This window comes from Nelumbo nucifera, chromosome 4 (genome assembly GCF_055504915.1).
Source record: "Nelumbo nucifera cultivar China Antique chromosome 4, China Antique-T2T, whole genome shotgun sequence".
Classification (NCBI taxonomy): domain Eukaryota; kingdom Viridiplantae; phylum Streptophyta; class Magnoliopsida; order Proteales; family Nelumbonaceae; genus Nelumbo; species Nelumbo nucifera.
In genome coordinates, this window is record NC_142652.1 from 5,051,133 (window position 1) to 5,073,822 (window position 22,690).

At 39.1% G+C, this 22,690-nt stretch overlaps 3 protein-coding genes and 1 non-coding gene across 6 annotated transcripts; 1 reads left to right on the forward strand and 3 right to left on the reverse strand.

The window, feature by feature from the left end:
* The first annotated feature begins 1,445 nt into the window (after nucleotides 1-1,445).
* On the forward strand, nucleotides 1,446-13,654 carry LOC104591731 (oxidoreductase, 2OG-Fe(II) oxygenase family protein). 3 transcript variants are annotated; one of them, XM_010250723.3, is made up of 7 exons: nucleotides 1,448-1,727; nucleotides 1,834-1,985; nucleotides 3,674-4,032; nucleotides 6,831-6,969; nucleotides 7,153-7,219; nucleotides 7,373-7,419; nucleotides 13,349-13,654. In XM_010250723.3, the coding sequence occupies exons 1-7, from the start codon at nucleotides 1,606-1,608 to the stop codon at nucleotides 13,486-13,488; spliced, it is 1,026 nt and encodes a 341-aa protein (XP_010249025.1). In that variant the 5' UTR covers nucleotides 1,448-1,605; the 3' UTR covers nucleotides 13,489-13,654. The 3 variants fall into 3 exon arrangements, with proteins under 3 accessions (XP_010249026.1, XP_010249025.1, XP_010249024.1); XM_010250722.3 differs by having other exon boundaries at nucleotides 1,449-1,727; nucleotides 7,298-7,419; XM_010250724.3 differs by lacking the exon at nucleotides 6,831-6,969 and having other exon boundaries at nucleotides 1,446-1,727; nucleotides 7,153-7,208; nucleotides 7,298-7,419.
* Nucleotides 13,055-14,764, reverse strand: LOC104591732 (SHOOT GRAVITROPISM-like protein). Its single transcript, XM_010250726.2, has one exon. The coding sequence runs from the start codon at nucleotides 14,416-14,418 to the stop codon at nucleotides 13,918-13,920; it is 501 nt and encodes a 166-aa protein (XP_010249028.1). The 5' UTR covers nucleotides 14,419-14,764; the 3' UTR covers nucleotides 13,055-13,917.
* A 1,976-nt stretch (nucleotides 14,765-16,740) lies between these two features.
* Nucleotides 16,741-16,821, reverse strand: TRNAL-AAG (transfer RNA leucine (anticodon AAG)). Its single transcript has one exon. It is a non-coding gene; the product is annotated as a tRNA-Leu (tRNA).
* A 3,339-nt stretch (nucleotides 16,822-20,160) lies between these two features.
* Nucleotides 20,161-21,624, reverse strand: LOC104591729 (ribonucleoside-diphosphate reductase small chain-like). The gene has a single exon (XM_010250721.3). The coding sequence runs from the start codon at nucleotides 21,470-21,472 to the stop codon at nucleotides 20,483-20,485; it is 990 nt and encodes a 329-aa protein (XP_010249023.1). The 5' UTR covers nucleotides 21,473-21,624; the 3' UTR covers nucleotides 20,161-20,482.
* Nucleotides 21,625-22,690: the final 1,066 nt, after the last annotated feature.

Sequence of the window (22,690 nt, forward strand, 5' to 3'; positions counted from 1 at the left end):
AGACATGGTGGACCCAGTTTCTAACTGACAATAATTGGGACTGATGAAGGGAAATTTGGCCCGATCTTGCAATCACCCGACACGTGGCAAAAGCAAACAACTCGGGATAGCGGAGCGCCCAAAACGAGCACCGAAAGTAACGAAGTCCAAGCTCACTACCGAGCCCGAACTCCACCAGACCGCTCTACTAGGAGCCCGAGCTCCCTACTGGGAGTCCGAGTTCCCTATTAAGAGTTCGAGCTCCCTATTAAGAACCTGAGCTCCCTACTGAGAACCTGAGCTCCCTGCAAGGAGCACGAACTACCTCGGGCCCCAAGCCTCGCAAAGCTGTGACCCGAGCTGACCCATGGCAGTTCGAAACACTCCCCAAACCGAGCTCAAGACATCTCGCTCGCCACTCCAGCACTTCGCTTCCGAAACACCAGGTTGACCAAACGTACCTGACACCAAGGACGTCCGTATCCAAGGGCGGCGCACCTGACTGATTTGGGATCTGACGCCTGACAGCCGCACTTCAAACGGCCTCCTGCTATCGCCACCTGCACCGTTGTTACTAGCCGCAGAGACGGCTCCAACAAAAGGAGCAGTGGCGGTTCTGTCCGGCCAGAGGAAATGACATCCGAACTGGCGGGAGCTCAGAAATAATCATGCCCGATCTGACAGAGGCCTGGAAGTGAGTGCGCGAGGTGGTTATAAAAGGCTCCTACCCCACAAAAACGAGGTATGCTAACTTTTGCGCTATTTGGTCTATCTTGCCTTTGAAAGATTCTAACTTAAGCTTCGGAGCCCTTACGCTAGGTTCTCCCCGAAGCTTCTCTTCTCCCTCCGTTTCAGGTCCTTGCCACTCAGTTCAGAGGCAAGATCGTTGACAGCTAAGATCGGCCGGATTGTGCATCATCATGGACAATTTGTTAGGAACTACAACTGATCCATCATCAAAACAATTTCTAGAACCAAAACTGGTCCAGGTCCATCGGGTTGGACCCGACCCATTGATAACCCTACCCAAGCTCATGCACATGAAGATTTAAAACAACCCAAGTTAAAAAAAAGTAAGCTGATTTTTTTGAAGTAGCCAAAGTTTTCTCCCACCACGGCTCATATTACAGATTTATCCTTTGGGGTGGTGGCAATTACCCTAAACTTTCATTTGTGATAAATACCCTAAACTTTCAGATTTTAACAAGGCCCTAACTTTGTAAAAGATATTCATGTGACTGTTTAAACTTTTTAAAATACTAAAATTACTTTTTTTCATAATGATGTTTTATCATTTTCTATTTTTATTTATTATCGGTTTGGTTGATATTAATTGCATGTTATGTTTGTTGCAATTTTAAGTTGTGATAAATTATTTATTTTTTATTATATTTTTAAGTTGTGATAATTTTTTTTATTATATTTTTCATTTCATAGAAATTTTTGAGTGGGTATTATAATTTTCGTCACTCACTTTAGTGAAAAGGGGATCTTTGTCATAATCTGAAAGTTCATACGATTTTGGTCGCAATTCACAGATGAAAGTTTCGGGGGCGGGGGTTGGCGGCGGAGTTAAATGGAGTGTAATGTGAACTTGTTAAGATGAAGTAGCAAGTCTTGAACAGCATGACGGTCAAAATGTACGAATCCGACAGAGCTCCCGACGATTCCGAACGAACTGCTTTCAGAAGAGCAGAGAAGAAATACAAGCTGTATTACAACCACACTAACAAGAAGTCGTCTAAAGGGTACATGTTAAGAACCAAACGTCCTTCGTATTCTCTTACACTGGTTACTTCCTCTTCCCCCCCTCCCCCTCCCATTTCCTTCAATTTCACAATTTTTTTTTTCCAGGCAAAGACAACCCAAAAAGGTAGAGTTATCGGAGGTGGTCGACTTCAAGTCTGTACTCGAATCCTTCAACCAAAACGGCGAAACACCACCCGGGATATTCAAACTTCGTTGCGACTCCAATCTTCCCGTTTTCGGCATCGAAAATCGCCCCGGTATGCGAATTTTGTTTTTGTAGTTGATTCTTCGTACTCGTTTTGAGCCTTCTCTTCTGGTTCTTTAGGGCTTCATTTCTACTAATTATTGATAGGACATTAAACCCCAATGCTCTGTTTCAGCGGTTGTTTTATATTGGTGCTGCTGATACTGAATTCTATTCAAACTAAGGGAAACCCTATAATAAAACTTTCGAATTTAGCTGGACCAACTCATGAAACAATTGCACGTCTTCCAGACACCAAATACTGGAATTGTTTGATCTGGGTGAAAGTAAGTTGTTAGTTAAGGGCAGCCCAGTGCACGAGGCTCCCGCCAATGCGGGGTCTGGGGAGGGGCAGATCACAGATGTACGCAGCCTTACCCTGTACATACAGAGAAGGCTGTTTCCAAGATTTGAACCCTGGTCATCTAGGTCGCAATGGAGCAACCCAACAGTTGCGCCAGGGCCCACCCTCAAAGTAATTTCAATTAATTCATTCTGTATTTTGGCATGGGAAGGAAAAGATGAATTGCTGTGGTAGCCAAGTACTCAATAGTAGACAACAATGAAGTGTTGTTTCATTCGGTTGTAGATCTTCCTTCTGGCACTGCTTACTTACCTCATTTACCAACCAAAATAATGACTCAGTTTAACTAGCATTGTAAAGGTTAATATTTAAAGCATTTAGTTTGATGATTTGGAACAAATAACATGTTTTCTCAAGGAAATTGAATGCCACACTGCATGTTAAAGTAAACAAACACCCAATGATGCTGTCCTTAAAACAAATTACCTCATTGAAATGGAGCCATTGAAGGGGACACTAATTGGTTCAATATTAAAATCTTCGGCTGGAAAGTGTGGATATGCAGATTCAAGTCTGAGAGTGGGTACTCTGTGCAAAAAATGCCAAAAGTTAGGTCTGTGTCCAGTTCATCCCCCAAGGGCCTTCTAAATGAAGCCATAGGATTGATCAATCTTCACAATAGGAATTGATGGGATCTGTAGGTCACACCAACCAAGTCTTAGTCACATGCTATTACATTGATAAAGGAACAAGAGGCTGTAGATGGTGTGGCATCACAAATTCACAATTAATCTATTAGGGTTACCAATCTTCACAATAGGAATTGAGATCATACCAACTAAGTCATGGCAACAAGCTATTACATTGATAAAGGAACAAGAAACAATAGATGGCGTGGCATCATAATCAAATCCATTAGGTAGAAAATAAAATGTGGCAGATTACCATTTTCTCAATGCAAAATAGCAACTGAAAACAAAGGAAATAATTGATGAACAGGCTAAAGATTTGGTTAATGTTTTTGGGACGTCTTCTTAAAGAGCTCTAACCACTCTCCATCTGCCATTCATGTTCACAACTTGTAGGTTGGGTTGCTCTGTATAATGTGCCATTTTAGGAGGGCTTTCCCATGTCGGCTTTTGGCTTTGTGAGGAGGGCTGCACCCAGACAACATATAAGCAATGCTTGGTGACATATCGAAAAACCTAACTTTGCTGTCCTTTGGCCAAAAAAAGGGCTTCCCGTTGTAGCTTATTTTAGTGGCTTCTCCAAAGCAGCTCAACCAAAGCTTTTAGCTATCCCAATCAGGCCCACTGTTTCTTTCTTTTCAGCAGAAGATCATGCTTTATTGTAGCCAGTGCCTAAATTGAAAATTTTCTCGTATTTCTCCATTGCAGGATTCTACTTTATTCCTGGATCATTGAGTATTGAGGAGCAGCAATATTGGATCAAGGAAAGCTTAACTAGTTTTCCACAGCCTCCCAACAGAACCAACCACAATGCAGTGTATGGACCTATTCCTGACTTATTTATAGCAGCAAAAAATAAGAAAGTTTGGGTAGAAGTAAAGAATTCAGTCAAAGATGTGAGTGGTGGGCCTGATTCTGGCATAAAAGATGCAGATGGGTGTAAGTGGCAATTTTCTGAGGAAACTGTTGCAATATCGAAAGGGCAACCATGCAAGTCAATTGCAGCTTCTGTTCTACTGCGGAAACTACGGTGGAGCACCCTTGGGCTGCAATTTGACTGGTCCAAGGTCATGCAAGATCAATGCCCTTCTACTTTTTTTTGAGATTTTCATCTGAATAGATAGATAAGTTTTATTGTTTATCAAGAACCATGGACATCCAATGCTACCTTATCCATTAGTGCATTAGGGTAGTAGGCTGAGTATTATAGATGGTAGTTACAACCTCTCAGAACATGAGGACATGTAGAGTGGGTGCAGGGTGTGAAGTCCAATGTTCGATGGTTTGTACAATAATAATAAGTTGAAAGAATGCATTAGATTGTTATTTGTCTCTCAAACCATGCGCCCATCCTAATAATTTTTCTGTTTTCAATTGATAACTATGAATATACTTTATCAATGTTAAAGGCGTTAAACAATTGTAGGTAACAAAGATCCCCTATGCAAAACATACCAAAAAAAATCTTGCTTAGTAAATGAAAGAATCTGTCCTAATATAGTTTAGACAACACTGTGTTATGGAGCACATATATCTTGCTTAGTAAATGAAAGATCCCCATGCTTACTTATCTCTTAATGTGTTATCTACATTCATAAGCCAATTAGTTTTATTGCTTTCATCACTCATTTGTGTATATTATATATATATATATATATATATATATTTTTTATCAGCAGTTCATAATCTTCAGTCAATTTATTGTGAATAGCAGAGTGTTGCTCCTTATATTTAACTAAGAATTTATCTAGAAGTTTTGAAATCTAAAAAAGCTGGCTGCTTGGCTCCATGTGGCCAATTTTTTCTACAATTGGAGTTTCTATGTAGATGTTGGTGAGAAAATTTTAGTAAGGTCTCATGCAACATAATTGACTCAATTGAGTGATTGAGTTTTATTCTTTTGGGTAAGGCCCTTTCAAGGATTCATATGGATTGTTCCCCTTAATTACATCTCTATTTGCTAATGTTGTTCATTCATTCATTGCAATAAAAAATCTTCTTAAGAGGCAATGAAAGTTATAAAATCATTATTTTTTATGTGAGAAATAAGAATTTCAGACCCTAACGTAGACTTGTTTGGGCTTGCCTCGAGGGGCGTTGTACAAAGGCAACTCATAGAATCAAGAATGCGATGTGTTTTACATCACATTAGTTACTTAAAGCAATGCAATTAAGGAAAAAAAGAGACTGGATTTTACATGCTTGAAAATGCTTTATATGTTTGCTTTTATTTTTAAATTTTCATTTGAATACACTTTACATGCTATGTTTATGTATTTTAATTTTAGACAATAGGTTTTTTAAAACATTTATTTTAAAACTTAAGTTTATATTTTTTATTAACGTTATGTTTAATACTTTTTTATTTTTTTTGCATTTTTTTGGAATTTTTTTGAATTTTCTAACTCTTTATTTTTTAGTTTTTTTTTTTCGTAATTTTGCGCCTTGCTTAAAGAGGCGCGTGCCTCGCCTTGTGCCTTGCGACTCATGCGCAAATTGGCCCTTGCGCTTTTAAAACATTGGGATACATAACAGAAGATACATATGGGAAGTATTTATAGAGAGGACTTTCTTTTTACCTACCTGTATTATTAGTGAGGCTTCTTTTTCTCTTCCCTGTCTTCTCCGAAGAGCTTCTCTTTTCTTCTCTCTCTCTCTCTCTTTTTTTTTTTTTTTTAAAGAATCTCTAAGAGTGGTATGCTCTAAGACACAATTTTGTCCAAAGAGGACCCTCTAGTTTCCCCTTAAGGAGCTTAAATAGGGAGTGGGGTAGTTATGCAACTACCCCCCCCCTAGGTGAAGAACATCTGTCCTTCCCAGTTAAAGAGAGGGCCTACGGGACACCTTATTTAATTTTCATGATTTAGCTAGCACACTAACCAACCTACTTATTTGGGTTATAAACTATTTAAATATTATTTGTTTCTTTTAAATTCCTTCAACAGTAGATAATTACAAAATTTGAAGTGCATAACTATAACTTGTGATGGCAAAAATTTCAGGTAGTAAATTCTGACAAATTATGAATATGATGTTCTCATACTCATACACTTATTGATAGTTTTAGACCATGATTTTATGACTAAGAAATGCTGAAGATTACATACTGCTGAATGCATGTATGCTGTTAGAAGCAATTCTAGTAGTTTATCTTCTTTAAGATAGTCATACAATTTAAGAAGCAAATTAATAACTGCTTGCACAGCTTTTAGTGGTTGGTTATACTTTCTATATGAGCAGTAGTTGGTCAGTTGCCAACTTGCCATAATTCCTTTATAATTTCTAATTTGAACTGGGTGCCAACTGAGCCCGTTGGCAAGGTCTCTGGCTGGTTTTTAATAAATCCCAAGCATATAGATGGATGGAAATTGCATCCTTCTTTGATGCAATTAAAATATGTCAAAGGCAATAAAGAGACAATTGATTCAGGAAACTATAAACTAATTAGTCAAGATAATCTGTTATTCAAGTATTCCAATGGGGTCAACACCCTATAATTGGGTGGTTGATAGTTGTACTTGTGTTCAAGTATCTTTAATGAAAGCAACCGTTTCCTATCAAAAAAAAAAAGAAAAGATAATCTGTTATTCAGCTTCTTTATTAGATGCACTGTAGTTTCAAATTTGGGTGGAATGCAATTTCATATTCTCTGAGGTTTAACAGAAAGATTCTTCATGTCAATATTGATTACAATCAGTGCTTTGTTTCCCTATAAAGGAATACGATGCCATTGCATTTTTATATATTCATGACCATCCTACATATTGCACTTTTATATGTATGTATGTATATGTGTGAATAATTTAGATATCCATACATTTTCTGATTTTTTGGGCCCCTAAACTGGTATATGTTCACCATTCAGCGCAACTATGATGTTTCTCTCCCACATAACAAGATTCCAGAGGCACTTTGTGAACTTGCTAAAAGAATGTCTGCACCTGCCTTGCTAATGGGGGAAGAATTCCGGCCTGAAGCTGCAATAGTAAATTACTTTGGTTTAGGTCTGCAGCCTAATACATTTTTTGACTCCTTATGGTACATTTAATTGCTATTGTGTGGCTATCAAATTGAATGACAAGAACATATAACTCATCTAGGCCCATCAACTGGTGTATGTAGCAAGTATTATCCTTTAGTTGCGATAATCCTCCTTTTTTATAGCTTTCCCTGTTCCCCCTTGGCAGGTGATATGCTTGGGGGTCACCTCGATGACATGGAAGCAGATTGGAGTAAACCTATAGTAAGCATCAGGTATCTTGTTATATGTTGTTTTGCATACAGTACTTTCTTGTTGGAGAAAAATATTCCTGTTTTCTTTCTATGAATCAGTTTGGGCTGCAAGGCTATCTTTCTACTGGGGGGAAAGTCTAGAGAGGATGATCCAATAGCAATGTTTGTTCGCAGTGGCGATATTGTACTTATGGCAGGAGAGGCAAGGGAATGTTTCCATGGTCAGTTCAACCCTTTAGCACTCATGCTACAATGATAAATATACCTCAAAATGCAACAATTTATTCATATGTTCTCTCTCAAACTTTTTACCTTATGTGATTCAAAAATATTAAGGTTAAAGATCAATAGCTCTGTTTTTAGAGGTTTTTTTAGACATGAATCTTGAGTTGAGTGAGACATAGCCCTGTCACCCTGAGACACAAATATGAAGTGTATAATTTTCAAGGCATCTAGGTGGTTCTGGGCGACACTGGGGCGCCTAGTCGCCTAGGCGATAAGAATTTTATAATATAAAAAACTAACTTTTGGTTAGTTCCCTAGTTTTATATACCATTTTGCATGTAGATTAATTGAAAAAATAGGAATTCTCTTTATTAAGAACATTAAATTTCCTCTAAAAATGTGGCAAATTATCACATCTAAAAGATAAAAATCTTTTACATATATTAATTTCATTATTTTCAAAAGTAATACTACTATAATTATTTAATAGATCAATTTCATATCAACTAGCAGCTAAAGAAGGTTATTAACTTTATATGATAAATATTCAAGATAGAAAAAACAAGGATGGAATTTCTGTTTTACCTCAAAACCCTTTGATCTTTTAAATTTCAATAGTAAAACATTAAAACAAAGTATAAATGATGTATGCAGCATATAATAAAATGTATTAGCATCCATATTAATAAGATACAGCAATATAAATGATATTATATAAGGCACCTAGTCGCCTAGGTGACGCCTTGACAACTATGATGAAGTGTTATATGCTCATTGATATAAATCAGATGTACGCTTCATGTGAGGCCTATGCCTTTAGCAACTGCCCAAGCTAAAAATTGATCTAATGAGATGATCATAACAGTCCAATCTCTCTCTCTCTCTCTCTCTCTCTTTGTGAATTGTGATATAGGATCAATAATCAGTAATTCAGTATATGACCCCTCCTGATCTTTTTGTGCATTTCTTGTACTCAATTCTCAATTACATGCATCTATAAATGGCACCATGTAACTTGGGTTAACCCCCTATTCATTAATACAGATTGACCTTTATACATCCATAATGATTTATTACTTTTTCCTTGTTATCTTCTGACTGTGATGCTCTAGATTCTAGTGGTGATATACATAAGGATAGGGAAAATACAATTAGCACTTACCCTAGGTTAAAAATCTCAATTCCTGACATGTATTAGAATCATGTTAAATAAAGAAATGATTATTCCTTGGGACCTTATCAGTCTTGGGAAATGGTCTCAACGTCTATATTCTGTCAATATATTTTGTGGTGACAACAGATGGCCATGGATGGACCTGATAAGTAAACACTTTCTTCCACCTTGACAATATGAAATGAGTTATAGAAATACATTTAATAAAAGTTGAATATCAAGTGAAAAAAATGTGTTATGGAATTTGAACAGAAATGCATGATGCATCAAAAAACATATGTACTGATCCTATGTACTTTTTTTTGAAAGGTAAAGAGAAAATTCATTAAAAAAAAGAAAAACATAGGAAGGTGATAAGAAATCACCCGAGAGAAGAAAACTGACTTAGACCCTTCTTACAGCAAATAATAACAGACAAAGACACCAGAACACAGCAAGGCTAACTCCTCCGACACCAATACCTAGACCAAGAAAAAAAGGACAAACTGAAAACCAGAAAAAAAAAGCACGCACAGAAGAGATAATCTAATATTCTCCATCAAGAACCTCCTTTTGGTTGTTGCCATCATCCCATTTCCCTCTTCCAATTAACCCTTTTCTCGTATTGATAAAAAAAAAAATTAACCCTTTTCTCGAGCTCTCTTCGTTCTTCCTCTCAAACTCTTCAAATGCTTTAAAGGCGAAATCCTCACCTCTCAAAAAAACAAACCCAAGCTTTTACCAATTTCTACATCCTTTCTAGCCGCTACCTTGAATGAGGCAGATCCAGATTTTTCCACCTCCTTTTTGAGGCTAATATCAAGTTCTCTACCGACTGCATTGGAACTTTTTTCAGGGGTGCCAACAAGCTGACCATTTCCCAGCTGCTTGCCCGGGTTAGAGGCATCCTGAGAGTTCTCGAAATCCAGATCTTGCTTTGAACTTTTAGATGTTTTACTGTTCCTTCTTCTGTATGCTCTTTTGTAGTAGTTCTTTGTAGGCTCAGACCCAACCAAACCAAGCTTCAGACGGGAAAAAATTTTGGTTACATGCACAGTATGAGAGAATATTACTCCAGAGGCTCCTCAACATTTTTTTTTTTTTTTTTGTATTTCACAGCTTCAGTCCCACTCAATTCTTTCTTAACCTCTCCCCTCCTTCCCAAATCCATGCCTAATTTCCCTATCACCACCTCCTCGAATACACGAAGATCATCCCCGACATCTTTGGTCTGGGATTGTGAACAGAATTTCTCACCAACAGTTTCGCTTCCTTCACATACAACAACATCATTTCCTGCATGGGTAGTGATGGTGCACGATCTGAATGCTCCTAGCTGGAGGGCAGCTCGGACATCGGTCTGCTTTGTTGGCCGATCGAACTGCAAGAGAAGAACGCTCAGAGGACCCGGGGTGGCTTACCCAGTGTGGGTGCTCCAATGCTTAAGTTAGTAATCTGGTATGCGAGCTGAAAGCTTGTATGCTAGAAGGCTAGTGTGCAAATAATCGCGCGTACCTTGTAACATTGGGGTTGATGCCCTTATATAGGTGAGTTGCCGTAGGTCTTACGAAGCACCTCCGAGATCCCCAGCCTGTGCTACTAGGAATCCGTTTCGCACTCGGAGGTGGACTTCGTGTGAGCTGCTGATAAGGTTTATCGAGTCTGTCTGATCCGAGCAGGATAAGGATAAGGCTTGCAGACGTGCAATGTGATCCCGGAGAGGTCGGAACAGCTGGCTAGCTTCTAAAAGTTGGCTACGTGTCACCTCGGCAGATCGGGCCATCACAAACTGCTCGGACCTCGGTCTTGGCCGAGGTGCCCGAGGTACCTGAGCTGATTTGGCTTGCTGAGGTGGCAGGGAACACTGAGTTGTCATCTAGTCAGCAGATCGCTTCCACGTGTCTGGGTGTTGAGAGGTCGAGCCAAATTACCCCTCATCAGGTAGCAACAATAGACCCATTGGAAACTAATTCCTTCTCCATCAGTCCAATCTCCCCTCCATCGTAGATCTTCATCTTGACCCTAGCAACATCCAGTCCAATCGAGGAAGGGGTCTTGGCACTTGCATCAGAGCTTTGCTTTAAAGGAAACTCTTCGAAATCTTCAACCGACTCTCTGCTACTTTGACCACTGCGACCAAAGTCGCCCACACTGATCCCAGAATTCCTAGACACATCGTAGTCCCCCACTGAACACGCAGAATCTAAGATCACCGATTCTCCCCTGTTTTGATCGTTGCTATTTGGAACACTTATGCTGTAGCCATGACTACAGGACACGCTAGAAGAGGTTCTCCCAGCAATGGGTCTCTCGACATCCTTCGGCCTCGATGCCTTGTGCAATCTGATGATTCTTCGCTTTTGGGAAAAGTTCAACACATGACTATTCAGCTTCCTACAATTGATATTGAGTTTGAAGAAATTCATACTCCTCTTAATAGCCCCTGCCTTGGGCGGGGCGTGAGACCTGCTCACACTAATTGGTAAAGGCCTTGGAGAGTGGGCCCCACTGGAAACTTCCTCGCCGACGCAAATGCCCCTTGAAGACGCAGAAATTGAGACTTTCCATCTTCACCAGCATCTAACACCGAGTGGGCCCTGCTCCCCTCTTCCTTTTTCGAACTCACCCCCAAATCATCACTTCTTCCTTCTCCAAAGTCTCGAAAGTCCACCAGAGCCGTTGAAATAGCCCCATTAGAACCCAAACGTATGTATTTGAAAGATGAATTTAAGGTTTTTTCATAATACAAGTGTTAAAAAGCATCAGACAACAATGTCTTGTATGTTTATCCACCAGACTTTTTGGAAGAATTGATTGTCCTTGATATAGTTCTGAATTGTTGAGATCAAAGATGACAAGCAAGGAATCTAAAATGGAGATGGTCATATACAGCGGTGAATCTGATCATTCTTTATGGTTTAAAAATTACTGTTGGTCTAGAGCCAGTAAGTTACAAGTTTGAGTAGGTTAGTAGAAACCGACATAAAACATCAATCAAAAAACCTATTTGAGTTCTTCCTTCAATGAGTTTTTCTTTTCTTTTTCCTTCTAGTTTTAATTTTTGGTGCATGGCATTGAATAGAACAGAATGGTGAAACAGGATTCATGTAGCCAGCCCCATATAGTTGATAATAAGGCTTAGATGATGATGATTTTTTTTTTTTTTGGGTTTTTTTGGTGTATGTGTATTACTGTAACAGTTACAACTGTAAGTGAGCAACTAAGAAGACAACAACTAGCTGCCATGCACATAACTGGATCCCCTTCTTCCTTACCGAAAAGGCTAAAACCATCCTGCACTTTACCACATTCTGAGCCCAATATTTGGCAATCAGCTGTTGTTAGAATATTGAGATTGAATAATTCAATTATAAAATCCAAATAGATGTGTGTGGAAGGGGATGCTAAGTTTCATAAAGATAGGTATATATTTTTGTAGATGATACAGAAAATTTTGGAATGTTTGCTTATGTCTAAGGGAATTTGAAGTTCTTTTTGTTTGCTGTGTAGTTAGAGTAAAAAACAAATGATAGCAGTAGTTGATGGTAATAACAAAAGGTGATTTTGGAATTGGAGTGGAAGCAGAACTGGGTTTCTGAACTGGGTTTAAGCTCCTTGGGCTGAAATTGGAAATTCATGGCAAAAGATCTGGTGGATAAATAATAATTGATGGTCTTGGGATTAGCATATTCTTAACTTATTGCTCGAAACATGTTTCATTAGAATGACGTACTTGGAAAGTTAAGGACCTTTTTCACCATTGGGTTGTTTAATGTCTTTATCCTATCAAATAGTCTAATCGGTGCATTATTAAAGTCATTGTTTGGGGTAATCACCGTCTCACCAATGGTTAGGAGATGCTGACAAATTATGGTAACCCATTCTAACAGCATCTAGAAGAAACACCGCTCACTGCTAAGGCCAATGGTTTTGGTGGAGACACCCTAGCCTATGAGAACTTTTCTGTCAAACCCAGGACATGTGTAGTGGGTATTTGGTTTCTGACGAGCAAACGTTAAGAGGTTAAAAACAATTGCATGCAGCTACAGCATCTCGATATTGACAAATTGGTTGTATTTGTTCTGGCTCATTTGCCTGTTCTATCCACATCAAGGTTCCAAATAGGAATCTAACCATGTTAGATCTGCTCGTCAAGTACTTAAGTAACTGAACCTGAGTTTCAACGGTGTTTTATAAAATAAGAGTTGGAGACATTGTAGATGCCCAGGCTTCTGTATCGATTCAAAACATAATAAGATAGCTAGTCGATGTTGGCACATCTGGTGTTCCCAAATAATCCAGAGCTTCCAATAAAATTTTTAAATTTTCTTTTGGTTATGATCATTGTGGACAAGGTCAACAGTTGTTATGTTGTGTTTATAATTAATAGGGAAATTATAGATAAAGAAAGGTCGGAATTCAATCCTAGATAGCAAGTACCATCAATGTGATGAGAAATAACATCTTGGATGCGTGCCTTTTCTACCTGATTTTTTTCCTTTTTTGGTACATTACTCCTTCATTATGGGGTGGTCATTCCTTGGCCTCAATGCTATTTGATACCAGTAAGCAACTAAAGCAACTAGAAGCAAAAAAAGTTGTGATTATAAGCATGCACCCTTGACACATGTACCATATGTATGCCTAATTTTCTAGATGCTGCCATTATTCCCTCGTGGTTCCAGCTTTGTATGGGTTTGGATTATTGTTTTCTCACTGCGCCTATTCTCCATGGCATGGCTGAATGAATTTCTTATATTCTTGTTTTTCAGGGGTACCGCGGATATTCACAGACAACGAAAATGCCGAAATTACCCATCTTGCAGCGCAGTTTTCACGGCAAGATGATGTTTGCTTCCTGGAATACATCAGAACTTCAAGAATCAACATAAATATCAGACAAGTGTTTTGAGTGCTATTCTTCCTTACCCAAATTTTGAAAATCTATCTTTCCATTTGAGCAAGGCTTTGTTTCCATCTAAAAGAAAAGTCTACAATCTTTTTTATTCATTATAGGCTTATAACAGGTCATGTTGGGAATGGAATTGTGAAATGATATTGCCATTTTATTTGCTCTCTCTCTCTCTCTCTCTCTCTCTGTTTTGCGTATTTATTTTAGCGTCTTACTGGTCTTAGGCTACTTTCTTGGCTTGGCTTGGAGCCTTGGAGGGACCCCGGAAAAAAAAAAAAAAAAACTGGCTCAAACCAGTTTGCAACTGCAATACAGGTGAGTGGGGGGGACGATAGTGAAAGACTGTCTTCAGCGGGATGAAAAGTGCACAGGTCTTGCCCTTCTTTTGAGCCAAGAGCAAGCCAGAAAGTCCACCATCCACTGTTCACACTAGGGTCGGAATCGCTGGCGGCAAGCCTGGCAAGTGATCTCCATGCACGTAGAATCTATCTGGCGGGTTGCCCTATCCTTCATCCTCTCAGCCTTTTCCACCTCCTCCCGTGCCCTCTCCCACAAGGTCCTTGCCCGCGCAAATTCCGACTGTGCCAACTCCATCTCCCGCCTCGTCAGCTCCCTCACTCGCTCTGCATACGCCTTCTCCATGGCAGCTAATCGAATTTGCTCTGCAGCCTGATATTTCAAAGCCTGAACACAGCTTATGTCAGTATTTGCATCACTTTCGTGAAGGGCTCCACCGAGGAGATAATCTGATTGTGGCGGAAATGGTCGGACGCTGATTGACAATTGCAGGTCAAGTGATGGCCCGTCAAAAGGATCAGAGACCGTCAGTCTCGACCTCGGATTGGAAGAATCCGACATCCATGCTGAAATACGTGCTGAGGAGGATGCAGCAGAGAGTAGTTGTAATTCTTTGTGATCATCTCCCTCCATTGTAGTTTGTAGAACAAAGAAGGTGATGATGATGAAGAAGAAGAAGAAAAGAGAGCCGAGCCTGATGAGGTTGCAAGTTGGCGGAAATGATGTCTCTAACTCTCTATATACAAGTTGCTCGATGATTTAATTACCAAAATGCACATGCATACCATGCAACATGACTTGAGCTAATCTAATCACCTCAAGTCCAACAAAGTGACGAGGATGCCCTTTCGTCTTGTTTTATTACCGTTGTCTTGGTAAGTAAAAGTTGCTGAAACCAAGGGGCATTTACGATTAGAGTTGTTCAATGATTGAATGAAGAGTTCCGTTTTGAGTAGAACCAAGAATTAGAGAACGGATCGCGTTATTCTTATATTTGGCATTAAATAAATAGCTTTTTTTTTCTTCCTTGTCCTACCCAGTAACAACCCAGTTGTTGTTCCTTTTGTTTTTTTCTTTAATCTATTACTGAGATGAGAATGTGTGCCAGGAGTGGGTGTGGCCGTGTGGGTGTGGGTAATTATTACGTTCGCACGTGCGTCGAGTAATTTGGGTTCGAGAGCCTTTTTCATTTCATGGAGGGATACACTTTATGGTAGGCCTAGGCTGTCGGCTCCCGTTTTAAAAAGGCTAGGCTCTTTCCACTTTCTTTTCCTCCTAACCTCTCACCACGGGCAAATGGACACGTGCGACGGGCAGGCTTTCATCTTACAAAATGTTTGCTTTCTACTTTCTTTCCCTAAAAATTAGGGTTGCATTTGGATCGGACTCTTATTGGATTAGTAAATCAGCATTTGATCCGATTACTGAAAATCTACATCTGAATCAGATTTGAAAACTTTGGATTCGAATTTGAATTTTAACAGATTTAATTTAATTTAATTTTAATATTAGAAAAAAATAAAAATCTAATTACTTTTTACAAAATTTATATAATAAAAACAATAAATATTATAATATAGTTAAAATTGGATCGGATGGATAAATTAGATATGAGATAGGACTTCTGATTTTTTAGTATGGCCTACTAAAAATGTCCTGTTACTGCCCCCATACAAAATGCCACTGATTAGTGTTGCTGTGTCGAAGAAATAACATGAGCTATCCACTGGTACATGATTTCCAAGAGTTTTCAACTTCTATATATATATATTTTTTAATTCGATCAGATGTCAATTAAATAATTTAAATCTTTGTATAGATCGACCATTTATTGGGATTTTCAAAAAGATAGCAAATAACCCGGTCCGGTTGTAATTTGTAAATGGGCATATCAGCATATGTTTTGAGATTTAACCCATCCCCCTTGCCCACACAGACATCTTTAGGATTTTGGTTGGTCAATTTACTTTTTATTCGTTTTCACCCTTTGGCCTAACCTAATGCATCTAGGAAGGCTAAAACCGGAACTAGGTTTAGGCTTTACAGTTCATATATGGTAGGGTCCATGCACAGATACCATTATATTGAAATCCTTAGCTAGCTTGCTTTTGAGGGGGAGGGGGGTGGGGGGCTACAGTTAGTTAGTTATTAGGCATATTGTTTCATCACATCAATGATCAATGATCAATGATCAATCCCCCCAACATTACAAGTTTCAATGCGCTTCAAGAGATTTGTGGTATCCAAAGGGTTTTAAACATACCAAGAAGTCCCACCTTGGAAACTCGACATCTTGTTATCTGCGAAAGTAAGTTCTGGATAATAAGAATTCTAGGGAGTTTGACATCCAGTGATATGTTGTGAAAAAGGAGTTCGGGTCATTTGCCAATAGAACATGTTTCAACCCTCTACCGGTATGATCTCATACCACACATTTCATACATGGCGGATCTCAATTTTATGATGAATCTTAGTCTTATGGTGAGATTTGCAAAATAATACAAAATGTATGCAAAATAATATAAAGTACAAGGCTTTATACTTTATATATTTGTATTTGTACTATTTCCAAACTAAGCCTAAAGGATTAGAAGATATCGTCTAAAAGGTTCTATTTACTATGTATATAGCAAATGTTTTTTCTTGGCTTCACCCCTAAACTCCAAACGAGTTCAGAACAAGCACTCCCAACAGGCCAACACTCTACCGACCAACAATCACAGCCATATATCGGAAACATTTCCACATGATCGACAATTAATTTGCGGCTGCAGTGGCCTGTGGGGAGCATTTATTGGTGGCAGATCCCTGTTCACTCCAGACCATACAGTAGATTGCGGTTGCAGTGGCCTGTTGGAATAATGTTGGGAGCATTTGTTGGTGGAAGATCCCTGTTCACTCCAAACCATACGGTAGACTTGTATATGTAAAAATATTAAAATCTGAAATAAAGATTGTGGAGAGTGGGATTTGAACCCACGCCCTTTCGGACCAGAACCTTAATCTGGCGCCTTAGACCAACTCGGCCATCTCCACAGAGTTGCAACTGGATTAATTAAGGCATTATTAGATTGAAAACTTGAAGGTGAACCTACCCGCTTGACCAAGGGCAAAGAACATCCGTTGTTCCCCGTATTTAGTTAGAATTGCACATGACAGGAATTGTTTGCATCTATTTGTCCTCAAGAAACGTCCCATAAAACTTATAGGAAAGGTTACTTTCTTTCCGAGGGGAAAAAAGCTGAGAGGAGAGGTGGGCATGAAGCATGAGTGGCTGGGACGTATCCGTCCTAACACTGATCACCTTTAGTCGCGGCTTGAGAAACCCAATTGAGGGGGCGATGGACATCGCTTTTTGGATTTTTATTTTATTTGTTATGGTCTCCCACTCTGTCTCTCTGTCTTTCTTTGTTATTTTCTTTTTGGTCCCACTCCAGTATGAGCTTAAAAAAAAAAAAAAACGTCCAGTGGACCAAAACTAACTATACAGGCCCATCAGTATCCGTACCCCTCCCTACTCGAGCCGATATTTCATTCTTCTAACTGGGCCTAGTGTTGGTTGACCTTATAGCAGTGACTAGTGGGCCAATAAATAAGGAGTACACATCTCCGCCCTACAGCCCATCTCTGCCGTGTATTGAGAACATCTTCCAATGATAATATCAAAACCGATGTGTTATCATCGAAAGATATTCCCAATACTCTGCGGGGATGGGCTGTGAGGCGTTGTGGGGCGGAGATGTGAACTCATAAATAAGAGCCAATGACCAATGGGGGTACTGATGCTCCCGGCTTAACTACTTAAGGATTTATTCCTATTTTTCGCAAATCGTTTGTGCTGTGCAGTGAGTAGTCAAGTTAGGTTGAGGTTGAAGCACTGTTTGGCGTGCACAGTTTCATACGAGCCTGGACTCCAGATGCCAAGGCTTAGAAGCTTAGTATGGAGTTATCATCACGTACCGACCCGATTTTATAGGATGTCAAATTGTCAATGTGATGTCATGAACAATTGTAATGAGTTATATGACTGACCCGGCAATGCATGGACCTACCACGGACTGCCTCAGCCCATGGGTCAAAATCGTAATGAGTCCACACTCCACATCCACTACACACAGCTTATTAGTTGCTACTACAAATAGGATATCTACCGACTATCGACAACTCATGTGGACATGTAACGTAAGTGGAAGACGTCAATTACTATAATTTTGCAACAGTTAAAACCTCTATTTTCAAAATCGGATTGGACCGGACGGTTGGACAAGAAAACCGGGAACTGTCATTTCACTGGTTTCTTTTTCTTCCAAAACCGTTTTTTTCTCTAAAATTGTTGATTTTGGTCAGCAAACCGCTGAACCGGCCAATTAACCATTGGAATTGTTTGAACGGTTTTGACCGTTTTCCAATTTTTTAAAATTTTTATTTTTTTTGTCAGAACAGACCGATCATTCAGGTCGAATGATCAGACCGTTCGAACCGATAACCGGACTCCTGATCGATTCGATCACCGATTCGTTTTTAAAAACCATGATTAAAACCCTAATCCTAACTTTTCTATTTCCTTTTCACACCTCATCATCCTTTCTAGTTACCCGATAAGGGCAAGGATGATAATGATAAAGAAAAAGGTCTACGACAAAGAATGATGGAAACAGGTTTGAGTTTGTATTATATCTGAAACTTGCAGACAGAATTTCTTTTTGTGCCATGTTATCATCTTATCATCAACCATAAATTTGAGCCATGGACAACGAAACAATGAGGTGAAGAGATTTTTTTTCTCCCATCACTGCTGTAATTAAATTATCTTATTTATGCTTTTTTTCTCTTTTGTTCTCCTCCACTAAATCCATGCCTTATTTCTCTTTTGTGCCATGTTTTCGGACGCATTTTCCAATATTTTTGTCCTATTAAGATTTTAAACACTCTTTATTTTCCAAATTTTAGAAACTTAATATATTTATATAAATTGAAAAGGTGTTATGTTTATAAAAGGGAAAATCTATAATACGGGAAAGACATGGTATGGAAGAGGTTTGATCAATCAAAACACCTCATGAATTTGATGAATACCACTTGATTGATTTCAAGTTTTTTCAGTACTAATTTATTAAGTTATGTTTTTGCTTCAGATGCAGCGTCTGCAATTCATCTCTCCACAGCTAAACATCATAAAGTTAATTACATGCGTTATAGGCAGAGTACCCTGTATTTTGCCTTTGAAGACAAAAAAAAAGGGGGAAGGGGGAAGATTTCAGATTAGTACCCTGTATTGAGGGCCCAGTATTTGTTCTCAAACCTTAAAATGCGATAATTTAGTATCCAAACTTTCGAAACATGTCAATGCAGTGTTAACTAGCTATTAAGTGGCACTTGAAAAAGATACAAATATCTTTTGAGTGTCATCTAATTTTCTTTATCAACCATCCAAACATTGATAAAAAAATTAACAACCTCAAATCCTTGCTTCCTTTATTCAAGAAAATTAGGGTCACGTCTCAATGAACATTATGAACTCTAATTTTCTTGAATAAAAAAGACAAGAATTTAAGATGGTTAATTTTTTTATCAATATTTAGATAATTGATAATAAAAATTATATGACAATTGAAAAGTATTTATAAATTTTTCTAAAGTTATTTAATACGTTTTAAAAATTTGGATACTGAATTATGTGTTTTAAAATTTAAGGACCAATAGCAATAGCAATGGACCCAAAGTACCAATCAATGCCTTACGTCGGCTAATAAAAGGTTGCATGCATTATAAAAAGAAATCAAGATCAGCATGTGGTTTTGAGTATTTGGAAACCCATCAATAGATAGAGTTAATGGATATTGGGAATAGAGAGCAACAAAGAAATGTGAAGAAATCAGCCACTCCAGAGTCCAGAGTAGCGCTGCTGCTGCTGGGACTAAAATCATGAAATCGCAGCCTATGTATCGTTATGGTTGCGTTAAAACTTAAACGTCAACCTCATTTAAGCGCCACTCCTACTCCAAGTGGACAAACTGATTTTGGAAATTATAAGAAAAAGAAAGAAATGGTCTGATAATCGGTTGGGACACATTTGGGTTTGGGGTCAAAGAGTGTGTTCCCGAGGCCAAATTGTGGTGGCTGCTAGAGCTGGGGGTAATAGTGACTAGCGAGCACATGTTCTATGACCACGAGGCACGAGATTACGATGCTACACCACGACCACGCTACCACCTCTCTGTCACCTCATCACTTCAATAAATGATATGGCCACCTGCGCTGGATTATCGGAGATGGGATTCATACACAGAAAACGGTGCTCATACAGTATTTACAGCCATTTTGCAGCTGTGGATTGAGAATATCTCTAAATAAAATAGATAAACATTTTAAGATATTTCTAATGCACGGTTTTAATTGGATGTGAGAATGGTACAAGCACGGAGCACCTTTTTGTGAGGACTGAAACATAGTGGAACCCAATAATCACAACTATGTCTATGTCAACAACACATCTAATCTAAAATTATCTTTATAAAGCTAAACCGGTAAAACAAAGCAAGGCAAAGAAATTTTGAAGGGCATGGCCTAATTAAATTAAAATTTAAATAGCCACGAACTCCATGCCGTGGGTCGAAGTCCCCCATTTTCCGCCGATGTATTTCAGTAGTAGAACTTGGTGGTTTTCGTGAGTGAAGTCGAAGTCCCCCTCCACCCATCAGAAATCTTCATCCAGTTTGAACGCATGGCTCCCACCTTCGCCATTCAAACTCGACATGACCGAAGCTTTCTGATAGTCGCCAACCCGTTTCTCAAAGAAATTGGTCTTCCCTTGTAAAGAAATCAACTCCATCCAATCAAAAGGGTTCTGAACATTGTATATCTTTCCGTATCCCAAGGCTCCAAGCAACCTATCGGCCACGAACTCGATGTACTGACTCATCAGATCAGCGTTCATTCCCACTAACGCACATGGTAATGCGTCGCATACGAACTCCCTCTCGATTTCCACCGCTTCCGCAACGATTCCTTTCACTCGCTCTTCACTCAGCTTCTGCTTCAAAAACTCGTATAGCAGGCAAGCGAAATCGCAGTGCAACCCCTCGTCTCTTGATATCAACTCGTTTGAAAATGTTAACCCCGGCATCAACCCGCGTTTCTTCAACCAGAATATCGCGCAAAAGCTGCCAGAGAAGAATATCCCCTCGACGCAGGCGAAGGCGACTAGACGTTCGGCGAAAGATTCCGAACTGGTAATCCAACGAAGTGTCCACTGAGCTTTCTTTTCCACGCAAGGGATAGTCTCAATTGCGTGAAACAGACGGTTTTTCTCGGCTGCATCCTTGATGTAGGATTCTAACAAGAGGCTGTACATCTCCGAATGGATGTTCTCGATTGCTATTTGGAAACCGTAGAAGGCACGAGCCTCGGAATTTTGAACTTCTTTCATGAAACGAGAGGCCAGGTTTTCGATAACAATACCATCAGAAGCAGCGAAGAAGGCGAGAACAAGAGTAATGAAGTGTTTCTCGCCGTGAGTTAGATTTTCCCAGTCACGTAGATCTTGGGAGAGGTCAACTTCTTCGGCGGTCCAGAAAGAGGCCTCGGCCTTCTTGTACATTTCCCAGATTTCAGGGTATTGAATTGGGAACATACAGAATCTATCTGGATTTGGGGCGAGAAGAGGTTCTTCGGAGATGGACTGCATTGTCGATAAGAAGAGTTAGATTTGAAGGAGAAGGGCGTAGGGGAGATGAAATGTTTAGCTGAGGAAAAGAGTTGTAGGAGGCGAGAGCGAGACTAGTAGATGGAACTATGGAAGGACTGAACTCAAGGGTTCGCCCTTCGTGTTTCCTTTTTTATAAAGGGAAGAGAGAGGGGGGGGGGTCTACTTATCTAGTAACAGATCACTGCTGAGCGCGGAGTTCAAGGAAGCTTGCGGTGGAAAGTATATGGAGGGTGTAATAGTCAATTTACAAGGTTTTTCTATGTGCCAAATGACAAAATGCCCATTGTGTGTATGAGAGGGTTAAAAGTGTCTTTTGAAGGAGCTTCTTTTGGAAGATTATAAAATATCAAAGACTCGGATTGAGAATATCTATCCATAAATAAAAACATATATAGAAAAACAAAAATATAAAAAACATATAATTACTGAGATATTTCCAATGCACATTGCATTGTAGGGAGCACGGTTCTGTGACTGTGAGGACCAAATCCGTTCAACCGTTTAGCGAGGAAAGAAGGAATAAAAGTTGCAAGTAGAGAACACAGAGACTAGAGAGAGAGAAACTTAGGGGCCATATTTTTATTTTCTTATTAAGTTTTGAATTTCGGCGGGAATCACTGTTGGTGTCGTGCCGTGCCTGAAACGAGGGAAAAAGTGGTGCAATTTTTGTCTTTTGCGCGACGCACGGCAAGCCCCGTGACCGTGAGCGACAAAAGTTGAGTCATTGTCACAGTGTCACTTTGTTCCATTCTTAATTCTAATTTTCGTTTTTTTAATAACTCTACTAAACGAAATTATGAAGAGATTACTGTTAAGCCCCTGTTTGGGAGTGATTTTTATAAGCGCTTAAAAGATTTCAAAAGAATATAAAAAAATCACTTGTAGGCATTTCGTAAAAAAGCTCTAATAAGTGCTTTTTTCAATAGAGTAAGCTCATTTTGAAGAAATCCGTGTTTTGAGGTTTCTTTTGCAGGGTGTTTCGTATCGTTTGTGTTTATTGATGGTGTTGCACCATCTCAGCATTTTCTCTCAATTACTCTTTTGCATATATCTAAAATGTAAAATATGAATTTTGGTTTATGTGCATGTCAGTCTTTTGTAGAAGCTATTTTTTGAAACTTTCACAAACGGTCAAGCGTTTATTCACTGTTACGTTGAAGTGACGTCTAATTGTCATAAACGATTATAATTATTGCA